The sequence below is a fragment of the Sinohyriopsis cumingii genome, chromosome 8, assembly GCF_028554795.1.
Source record: "Sinohyriopsis cumingii isolate HCF-2022 chromosome 8, ASM2855479v2, whole genome shotgun sequence".
NCBI classification, from domain to species: domain Eukaryota; kingdom Metazoa; phylum Mollusca; class Bivalvia; order Unionida; family Unionidae; genus Sinohyriopsis; species Sinohyriopsis cumingii.
Genome location: NC_142968.1, coordinates 75,152,037 through 75,169,924, shown reverse-complemented (window position 1 = coordinate 75,169,924; position 17,888 = coordinate 75,152,037). Strand labels below are relative to the sequence as shown.

The following is a 17,888-nucleotide window of genomic DNA, read 5'->3' as shown; positions in this document are numbered from 1 at the left end:
AACATAAAAAATATTGCATGATCATGAAGACCTGAATAATGTATATTGACTCGTCCATAGGTTTTAAACATGGCCTCCATATGATGATTTAGTATTGAAATTACTGAGGGCTGATATATATATATATATATATATATATATATATATATATATATATATATATATATGAAACAATATGAGTACATTAGTTATCATACCTAAAAGATGCAAGTACCACTTCATTTTCTCCTGTTTTAACTTTGTTCTGCAAAAGAGAGAAGATCAGTAACCAGGGAATCATTATTTATCGTGTGTGTGTGTGTGTGTGTGTGTGTGTGTGTGTACCTCCTATTATCAAGCATTCTTCTATGGGAATCCAGGGATAGCACTTTCCGTTCTGTCTGGTGTATATTTATAATTTTCTATAATTAATGCTATATACCTTGATTTCTTTCACAGGTGTCCGGAATGACTGTGTAAATATGTGATAATTAACTGCTATGTCGTCATGCGAGTGTGTCTGCTACACACGAGTGCATATAACACCGATTGAGTAACATCTTTTTTTGTGGTGATGTGTGCTTAGTCGTGAGGGAATATGTGCTCGTACGTGCAGGCAAGACGATGGGTGCCGTTTAATCGCGGACCTGGGTTCGGATCTACGTAGAGTATTAATTAAAAATTCTCTAACCTGTAGGATATTTGTATTAATATATATATATATATATATATATATATATATATATATATATATATATATATATATATATATATATATATATATATATATATATATATATATAAGTGTGTATGTGTGTGTGTGTGTGTGTGTTTGTGTTGTCGAGATCTGATCGTTTGCTTCGATTGTAAAGCAATTCAAAACTAAACACTTTTCCCTAAGGCATCATACTGTTAAATCTGTGTACATCAGTGGATCAGGAAACACCTGTCTTTATTAATATATACATGCACATTACATTCAGGTACGCATAATATAAGTATATTGAAAGAGTAAACGGTTGGTTTATATAGAGACTGATAGACAAGCATAAATACTGGCACACACATGTACAGACTACTAAGCGTCCTAGAGACGTAGATTAAAGTGATGTTTGAGACTGTGAGACCTATACCTGACCGCTTGTTTCCCTCTGCACGCGGTTCATTGGTGTGCATATAGATAAGTCAATCAGAACATCACAAATATTGATTAAAGTAATCGCCGCGAACAGGTTGATTTATGCAGATAATCGGCATACCAGTTTAGCGTTGCTTGTTTGACATGGGTAGGCAACATGCTATTTAGAACCCTCGAAAGCAGTAAGCGGGGAAGACAACATTATACGTCCCAAAACATTGGTCTCTTGTTTTGTAGCATTATTTACTGTGAAAGACTTGCCAGTTTAATCCCCGAACTTTCAAAAATGTTACCTTTAGCACATTACAAATTTACCTTTAAATGTCATCATACTTTGGAGAGAGAAAGAAACAGTAACCAATAATTTTGATAAAGTCTTTCTGGAGTAATAAGTTTGGGTAGTGAGTGTGATTTTGGATTTTTAACGTAGCTTTAACTATAGTTCAGTCATATCGCTATGATATCTGCAGTGTGGCAGTTTATAGTAATGTCTAGCAATGGGGCATCATGCCGCAGACATGTAGCATCATGTACCACTCTGTCACATTACCCCGACACCAGACCGACCAGTCCTAAAACTAACCTCTTACTGCTGAGCGGCATGCGAGGCAGCTACTAGTACCATTTTTATAAGTCTTTGATGTGACTCGTACGGGGTTGGTTCGAATCCACGACCTCCCGCACCCGAGACGGACGCTCTAACCATCTAGGTTAGTATGGGTAAGAACAAATCTTCATGGTCGGATAACTTGTGTGATTGGTTAGATTCAATAATTCAAATGATTTAATTATGTTGTATTAAATTATGTTACAGCAATATAACAGATGCTGGTAATGATGCGTCCCTTTAATGTCAACTACCATTTAGGAAAAATACGATAAAGAGGAGGTTTTCGCAGTGGAGAAAATTTAGTAATGTTGCGATGTAAGAATAAGTTTTTCAAAACATTATTCTTATAAAAAGTACCGTCTAAAAAGAAGACAATCTCTTCAGGAGTTGCTATCCACGTAATAAACGCCACGTGCGTACATTAACTTGACAAATTTAAATTATTCAGGTCACAGTCTCTTTTTGTGGAACTGATTGACTTTCCCAAAATGAGTTTTTTTCTTCTTCTAAAAGTGGTATATGATATTTTTGTTTCAGAAATATACGAAACTTAAGTAAGTCGCTAATTAAGTAAATTAGGCAAATTAATTTTGCACAGATGAAAGTATCATATAATTCAACAGGAGTTTACAATGTATGAAGGGGCTGTAGAAATAATACATTAAATTGAAGTACTTGAAAGGATACATTAAATTAAAGTGCTGTAGAAATGATACATTAAATGAAATTATTCTAGATATGATACACTGTTTGAAAGGACTGTAGAAATGACTCATTATTTGGAAGGACTATATAAACAATACAGTGTACGAAGGGATTGTGACAATACTTTGCGTTAGATTATACTAATGATATACCTTCCGAATTTTAAAAACAAACTTTCTACAAAAAGAGAGGAATGTGAAACGTGAACTTGCGAATTTTTGTGGAATTTTAATATTATTTCTCATAAAGAGGATTTTTCAAGCTTAAAATGTGTTCCAAAATGGCCTGTTAATAGCAAACAAATAGTTATTTGTCATAAATAATATTAATGGTATGGAAGCAGGATCGTAGAGAGCGATAACGGGCCCTGGGTTAAGAAACACTGGGACTCTCCTAGTTCTTGTTCAAACAAAAAATTTCTTTTATAGAATTAAAAAGTGCTGTTCAGCCCGGGCCCCCTGGTTGCCACCCCACCCCCGTCTTGTCAGCCTTGGCTGGAAGAGAAGAAACCATTTATTAAAATGTTTAAAATATATAGTATTTCGTTATTTTTGTGGATTAGAAGTTTCTACGAAATTAAATCAAACATAAAAATTGTATTGTTGAATAATAGTCTACTCTTGTTGGTTTTCAAGGCACTTTTAACACGTTCTTGGCTACATTATGTTGAGGATATAGGAGCTACGTGCCTTTCCCAGGGGCACACCGATGCAGATGAAGCGTACTGTCCTGGGTGGGTATGGAATTAATGACCTTTGGATTAGGAGTCCGACGCTCTACCAACTTGGTTACAGCGGCATCCTTACTGTATAGTTGACAGAGGGAACCCACAATTTATCCCAACAAAATTGTCTGCTTACTTTATCCCCCAAAGAATGTCTGTTTGCTCCAAACCGCGCAGTTTTATTACCACAAATACGTTATGATTTTACGGCGTATTTGTGTGTTGTGTGAGTCTCTTACCTCCTATGCATATCCTCTACAAATGAGTTTAGTTCGCAAGATAAAGTATTACCCATGCCTATAATTTTGTATAAACTAAATGGGTAGAGGATATATAAAACAATAAGATGAATCACATTATTTGATTTTGAAATTAATATATCAAGAGAAAACGACAGTCACAAATCTTCGTTAGCCAATGTTCCGATATGGCAACCTTATCCATGCGTTGGCGGATCGAGCAGATATGTCAGCGTTTTGTCCTAGCGTCATCTATTGGATTTCACGAGTTGCCTCCCGTAGTAAGCAATGACAAAAAAACCAATAGAGTGTAACAGCGGTGCATTGTACATTGGCCAAAATGGTAAAATGTTTCAAGCAATTAACTTAAAAATGATACTTTGTAAGCAAACATCAAAATGATGACTATGTACCAAAGAGAAACCGCAAGTTTAACATCAACATAATGACTACGTGCCAGATAGAATCCATTACATGTGCAATAGAATGAAAGATATATACACAAACACGGATTGGCGGGGAAAAATTGCTTATTTACGAGTCCATTAAAGTTGTGTGCTCTCCTTGTCTTGATCATGTGTGAATATTTTTCAAATTTGAACAAATTAATTTTGATTGGATGCACTGTTATCGGTATTTATGATCCTTTTCAGGCGCATTCTCACGATTTCATCGATATAATGTCGGATTGTATGAGCAGTGTTGGTATCAGCGATGACAGATACTCCTCGCTATAATCTTTTTTCTCCTTATTATTCAGATCTTCGTACTTCGAATAATAAACGAGAAAGTGCAAAATATGACATATAGGACCTTATTGCTTATTTCACATTACATACTAATTAGTTCTTAGTGATGCCATACTCACTCTGTATGAATACATAGCTCGCATCCGTATATACTCGCTTATATGACTAATACAGGTGCAGTCTGCATAGGCCCTGATCTGCTGTCGTATAATGCTCCTGCAGACATGGGTATGTACAGTTTGTAACGAGTAATCAGTAGAAGGAACAACACAGACATTAGTATGCTTGCTCATTATGCTGCGGAAGTTTATGATCTGTTTTGTTTGCAAGTAGTGAAAGGGGGCACTTTACGGACAATGGGAATTAGCATTAAAAACACCCCTGGGTCAGATTACGGACAATGGAAATTTAACATGGCGAAAAATCGTGGGTCAGATTACGGACAAGGGGAATTAACATGGCAAAAAATCGTGGGTTACTTTACGGACAAGGGGAATTTAACATGGGGAATAGAGTTTGGGTTTGTTTAGGGACAAGGGGAATGGAACATGGGATTTTTTTTTTAAATTAAAAAAAAAATTTTTTAAAAAAAAGGGGTAGGCAATTCAAAGGCTATCTCTTTTCGAGAAATATGGCTGGCCCTGAAAAGGGCCTTTGGTTTATGTTAATATGCCCTTAACATAAAGGGCATTTGCGACATCTTCTTTTCCTCAAACTTCGTCTTACAGCAGGGCCATACATCAGAGTCCTCTTGAGGCAACCTTGTCTCTCTATATAGACTCTTCTTATCCACAGACTGCTCTTGGTCCTGTAGACAACGGTCCACTTGGATCGGACATACATGAGCATGTCCGTCCTGAACATCATTGTTGACACAAGGGTTGAAGATTCAACGTCGGTCCACATGTTGAGGCTCCGAGAATAGGTGAATCAATGCAGTGAACTGCGCTTATTTATAGGGACAGAAAGGATTGAAACGGATTGAGTTCATTCACCAATCCGAACACGCGTTACAGAATTCAGTCAGCCCGCATCCAATCCGAAGAGAGCAGTCTGTGACGTCACGTAGTCAATATAGATTCGCTAGCGCTTGTGTGCAGTCAATCTATGCGACAGTGATTCATCATGACGGAAACTCAGAAAACGATCCAGTGGGGTGCACCAGCAGGGGAGACCGCCCAAGGGAACCCAGACTTACTTTCAGAAGAGGTGAATTGGGATTTTGTGGATTTTCTCTCCTCGCAAGAATTTGTTCCGGAACCTTCGTTACCTTCTTCATTACCGCAAGTGGAGAATTTTAGACAGAGACAGAAAGAAGAATTGGAGAAATTTATACAACGACAAAAGGAAGCGGAACAGGCTTTTCTCCTACAGCAACAGCAACAAGAAGAAGAGGTAAGAAAAAAACAACAGCAAGAAGAAGTAGCAGCAAAGAAACAAGAGGGTGAAAATCAAACGGTCACGGTACTGTTGGACATTTTAGCGGAGTTAAGAAGTCTGAAACAAATGTATCAGACTTCTTTATCACGACCGAAGAGAATACGACCTTCCCGAGCCAAACATGTCAACCCTGTGACTAAGCCTACCGTACCACCCTTAGTGATTTCAACCCAATCATTATCATCATTATGCAGTCCAGAAGTAGGCCTTGGCCGTGGCAAAGGCTTAAGGCAGTTAAAATTGATTGCTTAAACTCACCCCTGCACCATAAAGAAAAAAAGGCCCTTTTCAGGGCCACCCACATTTCTCGAAAAGAAATACAATTTCAATTTGCCAATAACTCAAAAAAACTCACCTATTTTACCCTTATAGTACGTTTCTGTGTATGAGTGCGTGAGTGTAGCTTCTTATTTTAAAATCAAAACTCAAAGACTCTTACCTTATATCATTCATTTATTCTTTTCTCCATTTTTTTACAATCCAATTGACAATTCACAACACTTTAATAAAAAGTTCATTGACTTCTTCTTTCTCCTTGTTTAGTCTCTCTGTTTTTTAAATTTCTTCACCGTCTTTTCCTCATTTTCTTCCCTTCTTCTTTTCTTCTTCTCCTGTTTCTTTGCCTCTTGTAAATAGAATTGTCTTTTTTCTTCCTCTTCTTCCTCTGAAGAATCCCTCTCTTCTTCCGAAGAATCCCTCTCTTCTTCTGAAGAATCCTTCTTTTCTTCTGACTCCTCTTGTTTCTTTTTTGGGCAATCTGGAGACCAATGTCCTTTTTCTTTACAATAATAACAGGTATCTTGACTTTTGTCTTTTTTAGTCCCTGTTTTTGTTCTTTTTTGACGGTCTGGACACTCTGAAGACCAATGCCCTTTCTTCTGACAGATATAGCAAGTATCTTGACTTTTATCTCTAAAGGAAGGAGAGTAGTCCGTAGGCTGGTCTGAAGAGAATTTTCTAATGACCCCTCGCAAAGCTCTGACGAAACGTTCCATCTGGTTAGTCTCTTCCATCGTTGTGCTCGGCTTGAGACTGAAATGAATAGTGAAAGGACAAGACACACACCCTTTTATATACGCTGGTCTGCTATGACTATAAAGTAGTTTATGGTGTTTGAACTTGAGTCATTTGACTTTTTGCTTTCAAGATGAAACGATCCCATTCATTCGAGAAGAAAGAAGAAGAAAGAAGTAAGAGGCAGAAACGTGATCTATCGCCTCGTACCAGGGCTGAAATCTTGGCACAAATTCATGCCAGTGATTTTGAAGAGGAGATGAGTGAACCAGAATCCGAACCCTCTAAACCAAGTTCACCACCCTTAGTCAACCCTGAAAAGTACTATTCCATTCGAGAGACGGAAAAGCGCTCCTCTAGAAAATTTAGAACCACGGCTTACAAATACACGGTGAAGTTTAAAGATTTCAAGGCTGAAGTGCCGTTAGAGAAAGCAGAAGTGTTCATCACTGAGGTGTGGGATTCTTTGCTCACTGCACTCAAGCGACAATGTCAACCCAAAGAAGACGATCGCTTGAGACTTTCCATACAACACGACGGTTTGAAATCCCCTGTTTGGATCGAGTTTAGCACCCCTGCAGAATTGACTGCTTCCAAAGTCATGGACAAGATTCAACACGTACAACAATCTAATGATCAGTTTGACATCACCGATGGTAAAGCCACACTGGACATGACCCACGTCTCTCCTCCTCAAGGGACAGGACGCAAAAAGATGTTATTGGTGGACGACCTTCGCAACACCAAAAAGAGTCTCGTCCGAATTAACAACCCTCATGACCAGATGTGTTTAGCCCGTGCCATCGTGGTGGGACGAACCTATGCCAACAAGAACGACACGGTAGAATGGAAAAGAACCTGGGACACTATTCAACGTTCCGACCGAGCCAAACAACGAAACGAAGCAGAACTCCTGTTACAACAAGCCGGACTGTCCAAAGACACACCCTGTGGCATTCCTGAGATGCAAAAATTGCAAGATGCCCTAGCTCCACGCTACACCTTGAAAGTGCACCCTCAAGAAGTGCGCGGACCTCTGTTGTTTCGAGGCCAAGACTTTAAGGACGGAAAATACATTCACCTTTATCATCACGATGACCATTTCGATACCATTACCAGTATCACTGGATTCCTGGGATATGCTTATTATTGTGAGAAATGTGACTATGGTTATAATAATCGAGAGCAACACAAACATTGTGGATGGAAATGCTCAGGATGTTTGGCCTCTCCACCCTGTCTGAGCGAAGAACCAGTGCCTTGTTCCACTTGTCTGCGCACGTTTGTCAGCCCTACCTGTTACCAACAACATTTGAAGACGCAAGGTTCAGAGAAGAAATGCGCTTGTCAACTCCTGAGATTGTGCCCTACGTGTGGACAAGGCATACGTACCAATAATACCAAGGCACACGTATGTTCAGGAAAGAAAAAATGTCACATTTGTCACCACATCGTGGACTTGGAACACGAATGTTACGTGCAAAAATACCAACCCCCACCAGAGAAAGAGGACGGTCACAAGAAGAAAGGCAATTTCATCTTTTTCGATTTCGAATGCATGCAAGAGACCGGCATTCACATTCCTAATTTTTGCGTGACTCATCGAGCGTGCGAGAAGTGCATTCAAGAACCTATTTTCAGTCATTGCCCTCACTGTAGCAAGATTCCCGGAGGGCGTGAAAAAATCTTTCGGGGACCAAACACGTTAGCCGATTTTGCCCAATGGGTCTTAGACCCCGTCGACAAGACGTGGAGTCAAGAGGACATCGAACGTTACGGAGATTGTCATCGCCATGCCACAGTGATGGCTCACAATTTCTCCGGATACGATGGACAGTTTCTTCTCAGATACTATACGGAACAAGGCACCGAGCGTCCTAAAGTGACTTTGAACGGAGCCAAAATCATTTTCATGCAAGTGGGACAAGTACAGTTTAAAGATTCGATGAGCTATTTGGCCATGCCTTTGAGTCGAATGCCTAAAACGTTTGGAATGACAGAAATGGCTAAAGGGTACTTTCCACACTTTTTCAATACGGAAGCCAATCAACACGCCGTTCTACCCCATTTACCTGAGGCTCACTATTACGACCCTGACAACATGCGTACCGAACAACGAGAAGCTTTCTACGCTTGGTACCAGATTCACGCCTCGGACCCTTTCGACTTTCAGGAAGAAATGTTAAAGTATTGTCGTTCCGACGTGGACATTTTACGGCGTTGCTGTGGAAAATTTCGAGAACTGTTCATGGAACACGGAGGGGTCGATCCTTTGAAAGAAGCTTGCACCATTGCCAAAGCGTGTTCCTTAGTGTATCGACAACGATTCATGCCTGAAAAGACCGTGGCTGTCATCAGTCCTCAAACGACCCACTTTGTCAAACGTCAATACTCGGTCAAAGCCCTACGTTGGTTACATTACTTGTGCGACAAGGAAGACAAGTGGATTCAGCATGCCCGCAACGGAGGGGGCGAAAAGACCATCGGAACGTATTCGGTCGATGGCTGGGACTTAGAAAACCCCAAGATCGTGTACGAGTTTAACGGTTGCTTATTTCACGGATGTCCCGTCTGTTACCCTGACCGTGGCACTAAAAATCAGTTTTTGCAACGAACCATGGAAGACTTGTACCAGGACACTTGTCAGCGACGCCTAAAGTTAGAACAGGAAGGATACCAAGTGGTGGAAATGTGGGAACACGAGTACGATTACCGTATGAGAACCGATCCCGAGTTTAAACGCCTCGTGGAAAGTTACCAGTTCATGGACCCCTTGAACCCGAGGGATAGTTTGTACGGAGGAAGGACCAATGCCACCTGTTTGCTGTACCAAGCCGACGAAGAGAAAGGAGAAGAAATCAAATACTTGGACGTGTGTTCGCTGTATCCCTACGTGTGCAAATATTGTCGCTTTCCTGTAGGGCACCCGCAATTGCTGACGGAACACATCGACCTGGTCAACATTCGACAATACGAAGGCTTGATCAAGTGCAAAGTTTTGCCTCCCACGAACCTATACCATCCCGTCTTACCTCACCATTGTCAAGGCAAACTGATGTTTCCCTTGTGCCGTACTTGTGCCGAAACGTGCAACCAAGACCAACCTTGTCAGCACACCCAGGAAGAACGGGCCTTGACGGGAACCTGGGTCAGCGTAGAATTGTTCAAAGCTCTGGACATGGGATACCAACTGTTAGAAGTGTACGAAATTTGCCACTTTCCCAAGACACAACAGTACCGCAAGGGTGATCTCAGTCAGAAAGGCATTTTCGCAGACTACGTGGATGCCTTTTTGAAACTGAAGCAAGAAGCCAGCGGCTATCCTTCCTGGTGTCACACTCCCGAAGACCAAATACAATTCAAAGAGAAATACTACGAACAAGAAGGCATCACTTTAGACCACATCGAGAAAAACGAAGGCAGGCGATCGTTTGCCAAAGTGATGTTAAATTGCTTGTGGGGTAAAATGGCACAACGACCGTGTTTACCCAAGACGGAATATTTGACAGAACCTTCCCGCTACTTCCAGATGATTCACGACAAAACCAAATACATGAAACACGTGGACGTCGTTCGAGAGAATTTGATCTTGGTCAATTACGAAGAAGATCTGGACTTTGTACAAGACGACCCTTTTGGAAATGTCATCATTGCGGCTTACGTGACAGCCCATGCTCGCTTAAAATTGTACGAAGCTTTAGAACTGTTAGGGGAACGCGTCCTGTACTTTGACACGGACAGTTGCATTTACATCCATCACCCGATTCAACATCACCCTAACATCGAAGGAGACCGTTTAGGAGCCTGGACAGACGAGCATCCCGACGACAAGATTCTAAGTTTCGTCAGTGGCGGTCCCAAAAATTACGGCTACGAATACCGTGACAAACAAGGAGAAGTGCACACGACGTGCAAAGTGAAAGGACTGACTCTGAATTATCGTACCAGTCGTGTGGTCAACTTTGGCGTATTGAAAGAAGCCTTGCAATCGGGAGAGGATGGAAACTTTAAAGTGACCACTTACCAACCGAACAAGATTGTACGTTTACCCACTCACCACATCGTCAGTCGACCCTTGGAAAAAATCTATCAAATCGTGTACCAGAAGCGAGTGAGACTTCCCAATCATTTCACCTTACCGTACGGTCACGTCGGTATTGGTCTGTATATAAAAAGGAACCCTAGACAAGATCGATAGTTCATTGTGACTACCAAGACCGAGCAAACAAGATGAATACTTTGAAAGAGACATCGTTCCAGTTTGGGGATTGTAAAAAAGCTGTATCTTCCTCTAGTGTGACTAATATTGGATGGATAAGACCCAGGCATTGCGACGGAAAATGTCCGGAAGGAAACTGCGATTGTCCATGTGGTTACCATTGTAATTGCGTAGCGGAGTTTGCAGACGAGTGCGATTGTGAGCCTTGCGATGGGACCGATGCTGTACCTTGTGACCTGAGCGATGCCGTAAAGCATCATGGGAACTTTAGTGCCCCTACCCCTGTCATGGAAAGTGATGCTGTGCGTGTCAAACCTGTGGGATGCGAAAGCGATGCTGCTCGTCCTCTTGGACATTTTACTGGGTTTCGTTTTAAAGGGGAATGTCGACCTTCACGTTTACCTCCCTACGGATGTCATCCAGCCCTGAGCAAACTCCTGCCCATTTCACTCAACCCTCATCGAAACGAACCTGTGAAAAACGAATATTCGTTTCCTGTGCGTTTGTCGGAATACTGCGACTTTGAAAATCGTCTTCAATCGTTCAAAGGAAAATGGCCAAAGTATCTGGGAGGACCGACCCCCGAAGAATTAGCCAGAGCCGGATTTTTCTACTTGGGCGAAGGAGATAAAGTCAAGTGCTTCAGTTGCGGTGTGTCACTTCACCACTGGGAACCGCAAGATTCGGCCTACGTAGAACATGCTCGATGGTCACCGAATTGTCATTACTTACCTTTAGTGGGACCGAGACATTGAAGTAACTTCTTACCATAATAATCTGTTCATGGATACTTTACAAGAGAACATTCGTGATTTGCCTGTGGAGTTGAGAGAACGCATTTATCGAGAACTGGTCAAAATACAAGTGAAACGTAAAGAACAATTGCATCCGATACGTCACCGGTGTTTGAACCACTGGTACCTGAAGGCTATACAAGGACTGATTCAATTGAAAGTGTTCCATTGGACAGACATTGATCAACGATCCTCTAGTTTTAAAAAGGATTGGTTTGGTATGGACGATTGTAGTTACATCATTGTAAACGTACTGCATCGAATTCCAGAGGAAGAGTTAACGAATTACCAACATCTTGAACACAATGTCAACTTGGTGAAAGAGGAAACTTCTGAACGAATTGTAATGTGTAGATTAGTGACTCAACGATTTAAATTCGACACTGAAGTGAAACCATGTTTGTGCAAAGAGTACATTTCTTGTGTCAGACCAAAGAGGATTTAGTATGACCTATTCATGGATACTTTACAAGAGAACATTCGTGCTTTGTCTGTGGAGTTGAGAGAACGCATTTACCGAGAGCTGGTCAAAATACAAGTGAAACGCAAACTCAAAGTGATTCATCCGTTTTTAAATTATGCTCTGTTCCAAAGTACAAGAAGACTGATTATGAGTGGATATTACATTAGGCACAAAGTTAAACGAGGCTATTGGCTACCACCCAACGATTCCAAAAACAGTGTATATACTTATGGATACTTTACAAGAGTACATTTTGGGCTTGCCTGTGGAGTTGAGAGAACGCATTTACCGAGAGCTGGTGAAAATACAAGTGAAACGTAAAGAACAATTGCATCCGTTACGTCACCAGATCTTTAACCACTGGTACCTGAAGGGTATAAGAGAACTGATTCGTCAGAAATTGTTTCAGTGGTCAGACCTTGTTCAATACTTCCAGGCCCCCGATGATTCACGTGTTGATCATTTTGGTTACTTCGAGATTCACCTAGAGCAACCCATTGAGGAAGACGAGGTAAAGGATTACCAACATTTGTTACGTGGAATCTACTTAGGGGAAGAGGAAACTTCTAATCGAACTCTGACGTTTCGGTTACAGTATGCAAGATTTACATTCCCAACTGGAAAACGAACATCACTGGCTAGAAAGTACGTGTATTCTTTTCGAAACAAAGAGACTATAAAAACAGGCAGCTATGCCACGACTTATGTCGTATGTCATCCAACAGATTCCGTGGAAGGAACTCAATGACCATATTCAAACCGTGGATCATTACCATCGATTATTACAAGAACTGTATCCATTCAATTTGGGACGACAAGTGGTGTGTGTCTTAGTGACTTGTTTTCTGGGATTTCGTTTACCAGCCGATTCTTTGTGGACTCTTTACGATCAGTACTTACCACTTCCATGGCCTTAAATGGTCACGAAAAACTCCTTTTGCTCAAAGCCTTGCGGTTTCATCTGGATACTTCTCGACCTCAACAGGAAAAAAAGATTCGTCAACTTTTAGCTACCCAAGACGTGTATGACGATGTGTGTGTAGCTTGTGACTTACACCCTCATTGGACAGATGTTCGTGACTGGAAAAAGGGGGGTTTTGAGGCTTGGACCCAAGAAGTGGCCCAGTATGCACAAGAGTTGTTCAAGGAAAAAAGTTACTTTTCAACCTGTGTTAGTGACGGTGCCAGAAGAACCCGTCACCGAGAACAACCACTCGCTTCAGGACAGGACTGTCATGGACATTCCTGAAAGGTCATTCCGGGAGGACACTTGTGTGACAATACCTCATGTAGAGACTGCAAGAACATTACACACTGTCCCTAGGACATCTTGGTTACCCAAAACATGTTGTACAGACACTTGTTTATATTCCACTTTGATCGCTTTGCTGTGTTTTATATTCCTGTACATCACTATTTGGGTTGTATGTATTTTTGTCTTTCGTGTTCATATTTGAAACATTCAATAAACGTGTTCTGAAAAAGTATATAAACTCTTGTCTTGTTTGTTTTTCGTGTCACAAGTGACATTTCTCATACCATGGCTACCTCTGCTGTCTCTGCTCCCTCTTCCTCTACTGTCAAAGTCATCGACGAACACTTAGATCGTGCCAGTTGGGAGGCTTTGTATCTTCGCCATCCCTTTAACATGCTCATTGCTGGACCTAGCGGTTCAGGCAAAACCGAATTCGTCAAACGTTTGATCGAACATAAACATCATTTGATCGATCGGCCCCCTCAACGGATCGTGTGGTGTTACAAAGAGTGGCAATCGGCGTACAACCTCTTGCGTGAAAGTCAAGGCGATTCCATCGTGTTCGTGGAAGGCATTCCTAAAGAAGACGACGGCATCGTCTCTGACTCCCGTCTAACCCATTTGGTCATTTTCGACGACATGTTAGGAGAAGACGAAGAAGAAATTAAATTGTGGTTTACGCGCAAAGGGCATCACCGTAATGCCAGTGTCGTTTACATCACCCAAAATTTGTTTCAACAAAGTAAAGCCCATCGCACCATCAGTCTCAATGCTTATTACGTGGTCTTGTTTAAAAGCCCTCGAGATAAATCGCAAGTGCAAGTCTTAGCCAAACAGGTAGGAACGCCTTGGCTGACTCAGGCGTACGACGATGCCACTCAAACGCCACACGCCTATTTACTCGTCGATTTGAAACCTACGACCCCCGAGGATTTGCGATTTCGTACCCACTTGTTTCACCACTGGTGCCAAGACGGAGGGCCTGTCCTGTACACGTCTCCGTCCTCGACTTCATTTCACTCCCCATGAAAAAATCTATAAAAACCTCAGACCCTTTTTCGTCTGTCTCACACAGTGTGAACATGACGTCCCTTCAGTCGCATCTTCCCGTCAAATTGATTCGTGCCTTGTATGGCATCAGTCGAGAAAAAGATCCACAAATACGAGCTCGTGTCTTAGAAGCTAGTCTCAAAGAAGTCTTACGATGGTTCACGGTGACGGCACGTCAATTACTCCAAGGAATCATTCAGATTCCTCATCAAACCCAACGCTTTTTCGATCGAAACAAAGTCGCTTTGGTCCAACTGGCCGATCCCCGCATCGACACTCAAACCAAAAAACAAATCATTTTGAAACCTGGAGGGAGCGGTACTCTAGGAGGGGTCATCATTCGCTCACTCTTAAGATGGGATCCTAATGCCCCCAAAGTTATCCCTAAGACAAAAGTCCAACGAAGCCCCAAGAAGAAGAAAAAGAAAAAGACCAAGTCCCCAAGAAGAACTTCTCCAGTGGCGGGACCCTCCTCTTACCAGACACCACCACCATCACCCCGGAAAAAGAAAAGAAGCCCCCAGAAAAAGAAACAGAGAAAAAGTCCTCAAAAAAAGAAAAGTCCACAGAAGAAAACTAGTCACAAGAGAGGCACTTCGGCCAGGACGCAACCTTACACTCGCAAGCCAAGACCTGCCACAGCGTCTCCGGCAGCCTCACGTTTGTCCACTTCTCCGTTGATGTCACCAGGAACTGAAGAGTACTTGGAGACGTTGATTACACCAAGAACTTCTCCGTTGATGACCCCCAAAAGAACTTCCCCAGTGGCAGGACCTTCCAATTTAGCGGCAGTGGCTGCTGCTCACAAAGTACCTGGCTCGATTTAGTCCATTACGTACCCCTGCACGACGTGTCATGCCTGTCCTCAAACTGATACGACGTAAAGACAATCAGTGGCGACGCGTTCCAGTATAAAAAAGGCCTGTGACCGAGTAGGGTATCAGTGTTTTTAGGTGCTCCTAAAGACTCAAAGATGTCACCCTCCAGAAAACCCCAAGGAAAGAAAAGAAAAGGACTACCACCACGTTTAGCCAAACATGGGGACCTGCTATCTGTCCTGTCCAAAGTTTCTCCACCCCTACGAAAAAAACTCATTCAAACGGCCTCCAAAGAGGTCATCGATACCGTGTGCGAATGTTGTTTGAACGTTTTGAAAGGCACGATCCCTTTGTCCAAACACCAGAAACAATGCTTAGGCAAACATCGTCACGTTCTTCGGAAAATGGTTCAAAAGAAAATTCCCATTCGTCAAAAAAAGAAGATGTTGGTCCAACGTGGAGGTATTTTACCTCTCTTGTTAGGCCCCATACTGAAAGGAGTCTTGGGAACCATGTTGGGAGGACTGATGGGAGCAAGATAAAAAGGCCTTCGGAAGTCCCAAGATCTCAGAATTCACCCCTGACAACCCCATGGAAGGACGAAAACTAGCTTTAGTGCCTTACAAACGATGGATGGAATACCATCGGTGGCAAGAACAACGCACCCCGCATTTACCTCTCAATCCCAATTTGAGCGAGATGTCCCAGTTACAACACGAATTGCAATCCTTGCTGGATCGCCAAGATTTGTCCGAAACAGAAAAATCGCAAAAGTACGGTCAACTCTTGCAACGACTGCAACTCTTTCACCAGAAAGCTTTAGACGAAACAGCTTTACCCACTCTGAAAGATTTTAAGACCTTGATGAAACGTCCAGCACCATCACCAGTACCAGTACCACCAGTACCCGTGACCAAGACAGAAAAAGGAAAAGAAGAAGAAGAAGGGTTTCAAACTCCACCAGAAAAAGTACGCAAGTTAACAACACCACCTACCTCCAGAATTGAATGGATTAAAAAGATGATGGCCACCCCTTCTTCCTCACAAGAGAAAAAGAAAGTGAAGACAGAAGTGAAGACAGAAGTGAAACAAGAGCCGATATCCCCTGCTCAGACATCCTCCTCATCTTCGACACCTATTGCTGGCCGCACACTCAAAGCCTTGCAATCCAAGAAAATACCCCAAGAGAAAAAGAGTAGCCTCTTCCAAGAGTGGGTGCCTTATTAAGACACCAATCAACACAAAAAAATGGAAAAAGTCTTAGCTAGCATTTACTACGATCCCTCCCATCCTGCAGGTTACGCAGGAGTTCAAAAATTGTATCGTGCTGCCAAAACGCGACTGAAAAGTCTCCGTTTACCTCAAGTGCAACGATGGTTACAAGAACAAGCTACCTACACTTTACACAAACCCATTCGACGCAAGTTTGCCAGAAGTCGCACCCGAGTGGAAGGCATCGATCATCAATGGCAAGCCGATTTAGCCGATGTCTCTCATTTGGCCAGCTACAATCGTGGTTACAAATATTTGTTTTGTGTCATCGACGTCTTTTCCAAATTTGCCTGGGTCGTACCCTTGACTTCCAAATCCAGCAGTGAGTTAGTGCGAGCCCTGCAACGGGTGTTGAAACAAAGCGGTCGTCGCCCTCTTCGATGGCAAACGGACAAAGGCACCGAATTTCTGAACCAAGCTTTCCAAAAAGAATTAAAGAAACGTGACATTCATTTTTTTACCACCGAGAATCCCGAAACCAAAGCCAGCATCGTGGAACGTTTTCAACGCACTTTGAAAGAACGCATGTGGAAATATTTTACGCATCACCACACTCTGAAGTACATCGACATCTTACCGCACCTGGTGCAAGCGTACAACCAATCTTACCATCGAAGCATCGGACGTGCCCCGCAAGACGTGACTCCCGACAACGAAGTGCTGGTGTTCGAGCGCCTGTTCGGTACGTCCCCGACGAGGGCTGTCCCCAAGAAAAGTGGAGAGTTGACCGTAGGAGATTGGGTGCGCATTGGCAAAACCAAACGCACTTTCGACAAAGGTTACTTACCTAACTGGACGACCGAACTGTTTCGCGTCACTGGACGAGTACATGGCCGTCATCCTGCCGTCTATAAATTGGAAGACATGAACGGAGAAGTACTCAAAGGAACGTTTTATTTGCCCGAGTTACAACGTGTCACCAAAAAAGAAGACGACGTGTACGACATCGAAAGCATTCTCGAACGCAGAACCCGTAAAGTGGGCAAACGACGTGTCAAAGAAGTCAAAGTACGTTGGAAAGGATATCCACCCAGTTTCGATTCTTGGATCGACGCTTCGCAAGTCATCGACTATAAAAAGAAGAAGTGACCATCATGCCCTTTCACACATCAGACGCAGCTACGTCGACCAGTCCTTCTTCCCCTAGTTCTTCTGTGCAAGATTTACAAAAACAACCCTTGTGGGTGTGGTGTGGAGAACGTGTGCCTAAAACGCAAATCGTCTTTTTCTGCCAAATCTTCGTGGTGTATTGTGTCATCGGGGCAGCCATCGCCAATTTGAGTTTGCAACAAGGAGACAAACAATTGTGGACCATTTTATTGAGCAGTTGCATCGGTTACCTGCTTCCCAATCCCTCCCTGAAATTCTCCTCAAACGGGAACGTTGTGTCCAGTGCCAGTGCCAGTCACCACTCCAACA

General features: G+C 42.5%; 1 protein-coding gene across 2 annotated transcripts in view; it reads right to left on the bottom strand.

The window, feature by feature from the left end:
* Positions 1 to 17,888, bottom strand: part of LOC149793846 (uncharacterized) — an 83,137-nt gene that overhangs the window by 51,291 nt on the left and 13,958 nt on the right. For both annotated transcript variants that reach the window (XM_089967825.1, XM_089967826.1), the window contains one exon: positions 198 to 244. In XM_089967825.1, coding sequence (XP_089823951.1) covers positions 198 to 222 — 25 coding nt within the window. In that variant the 5' untranslated portion in view covers positions 223 to 244. The remainder of the gene's footprint in view (positions 1 to 197; positions 245 to 17,888) is intronic.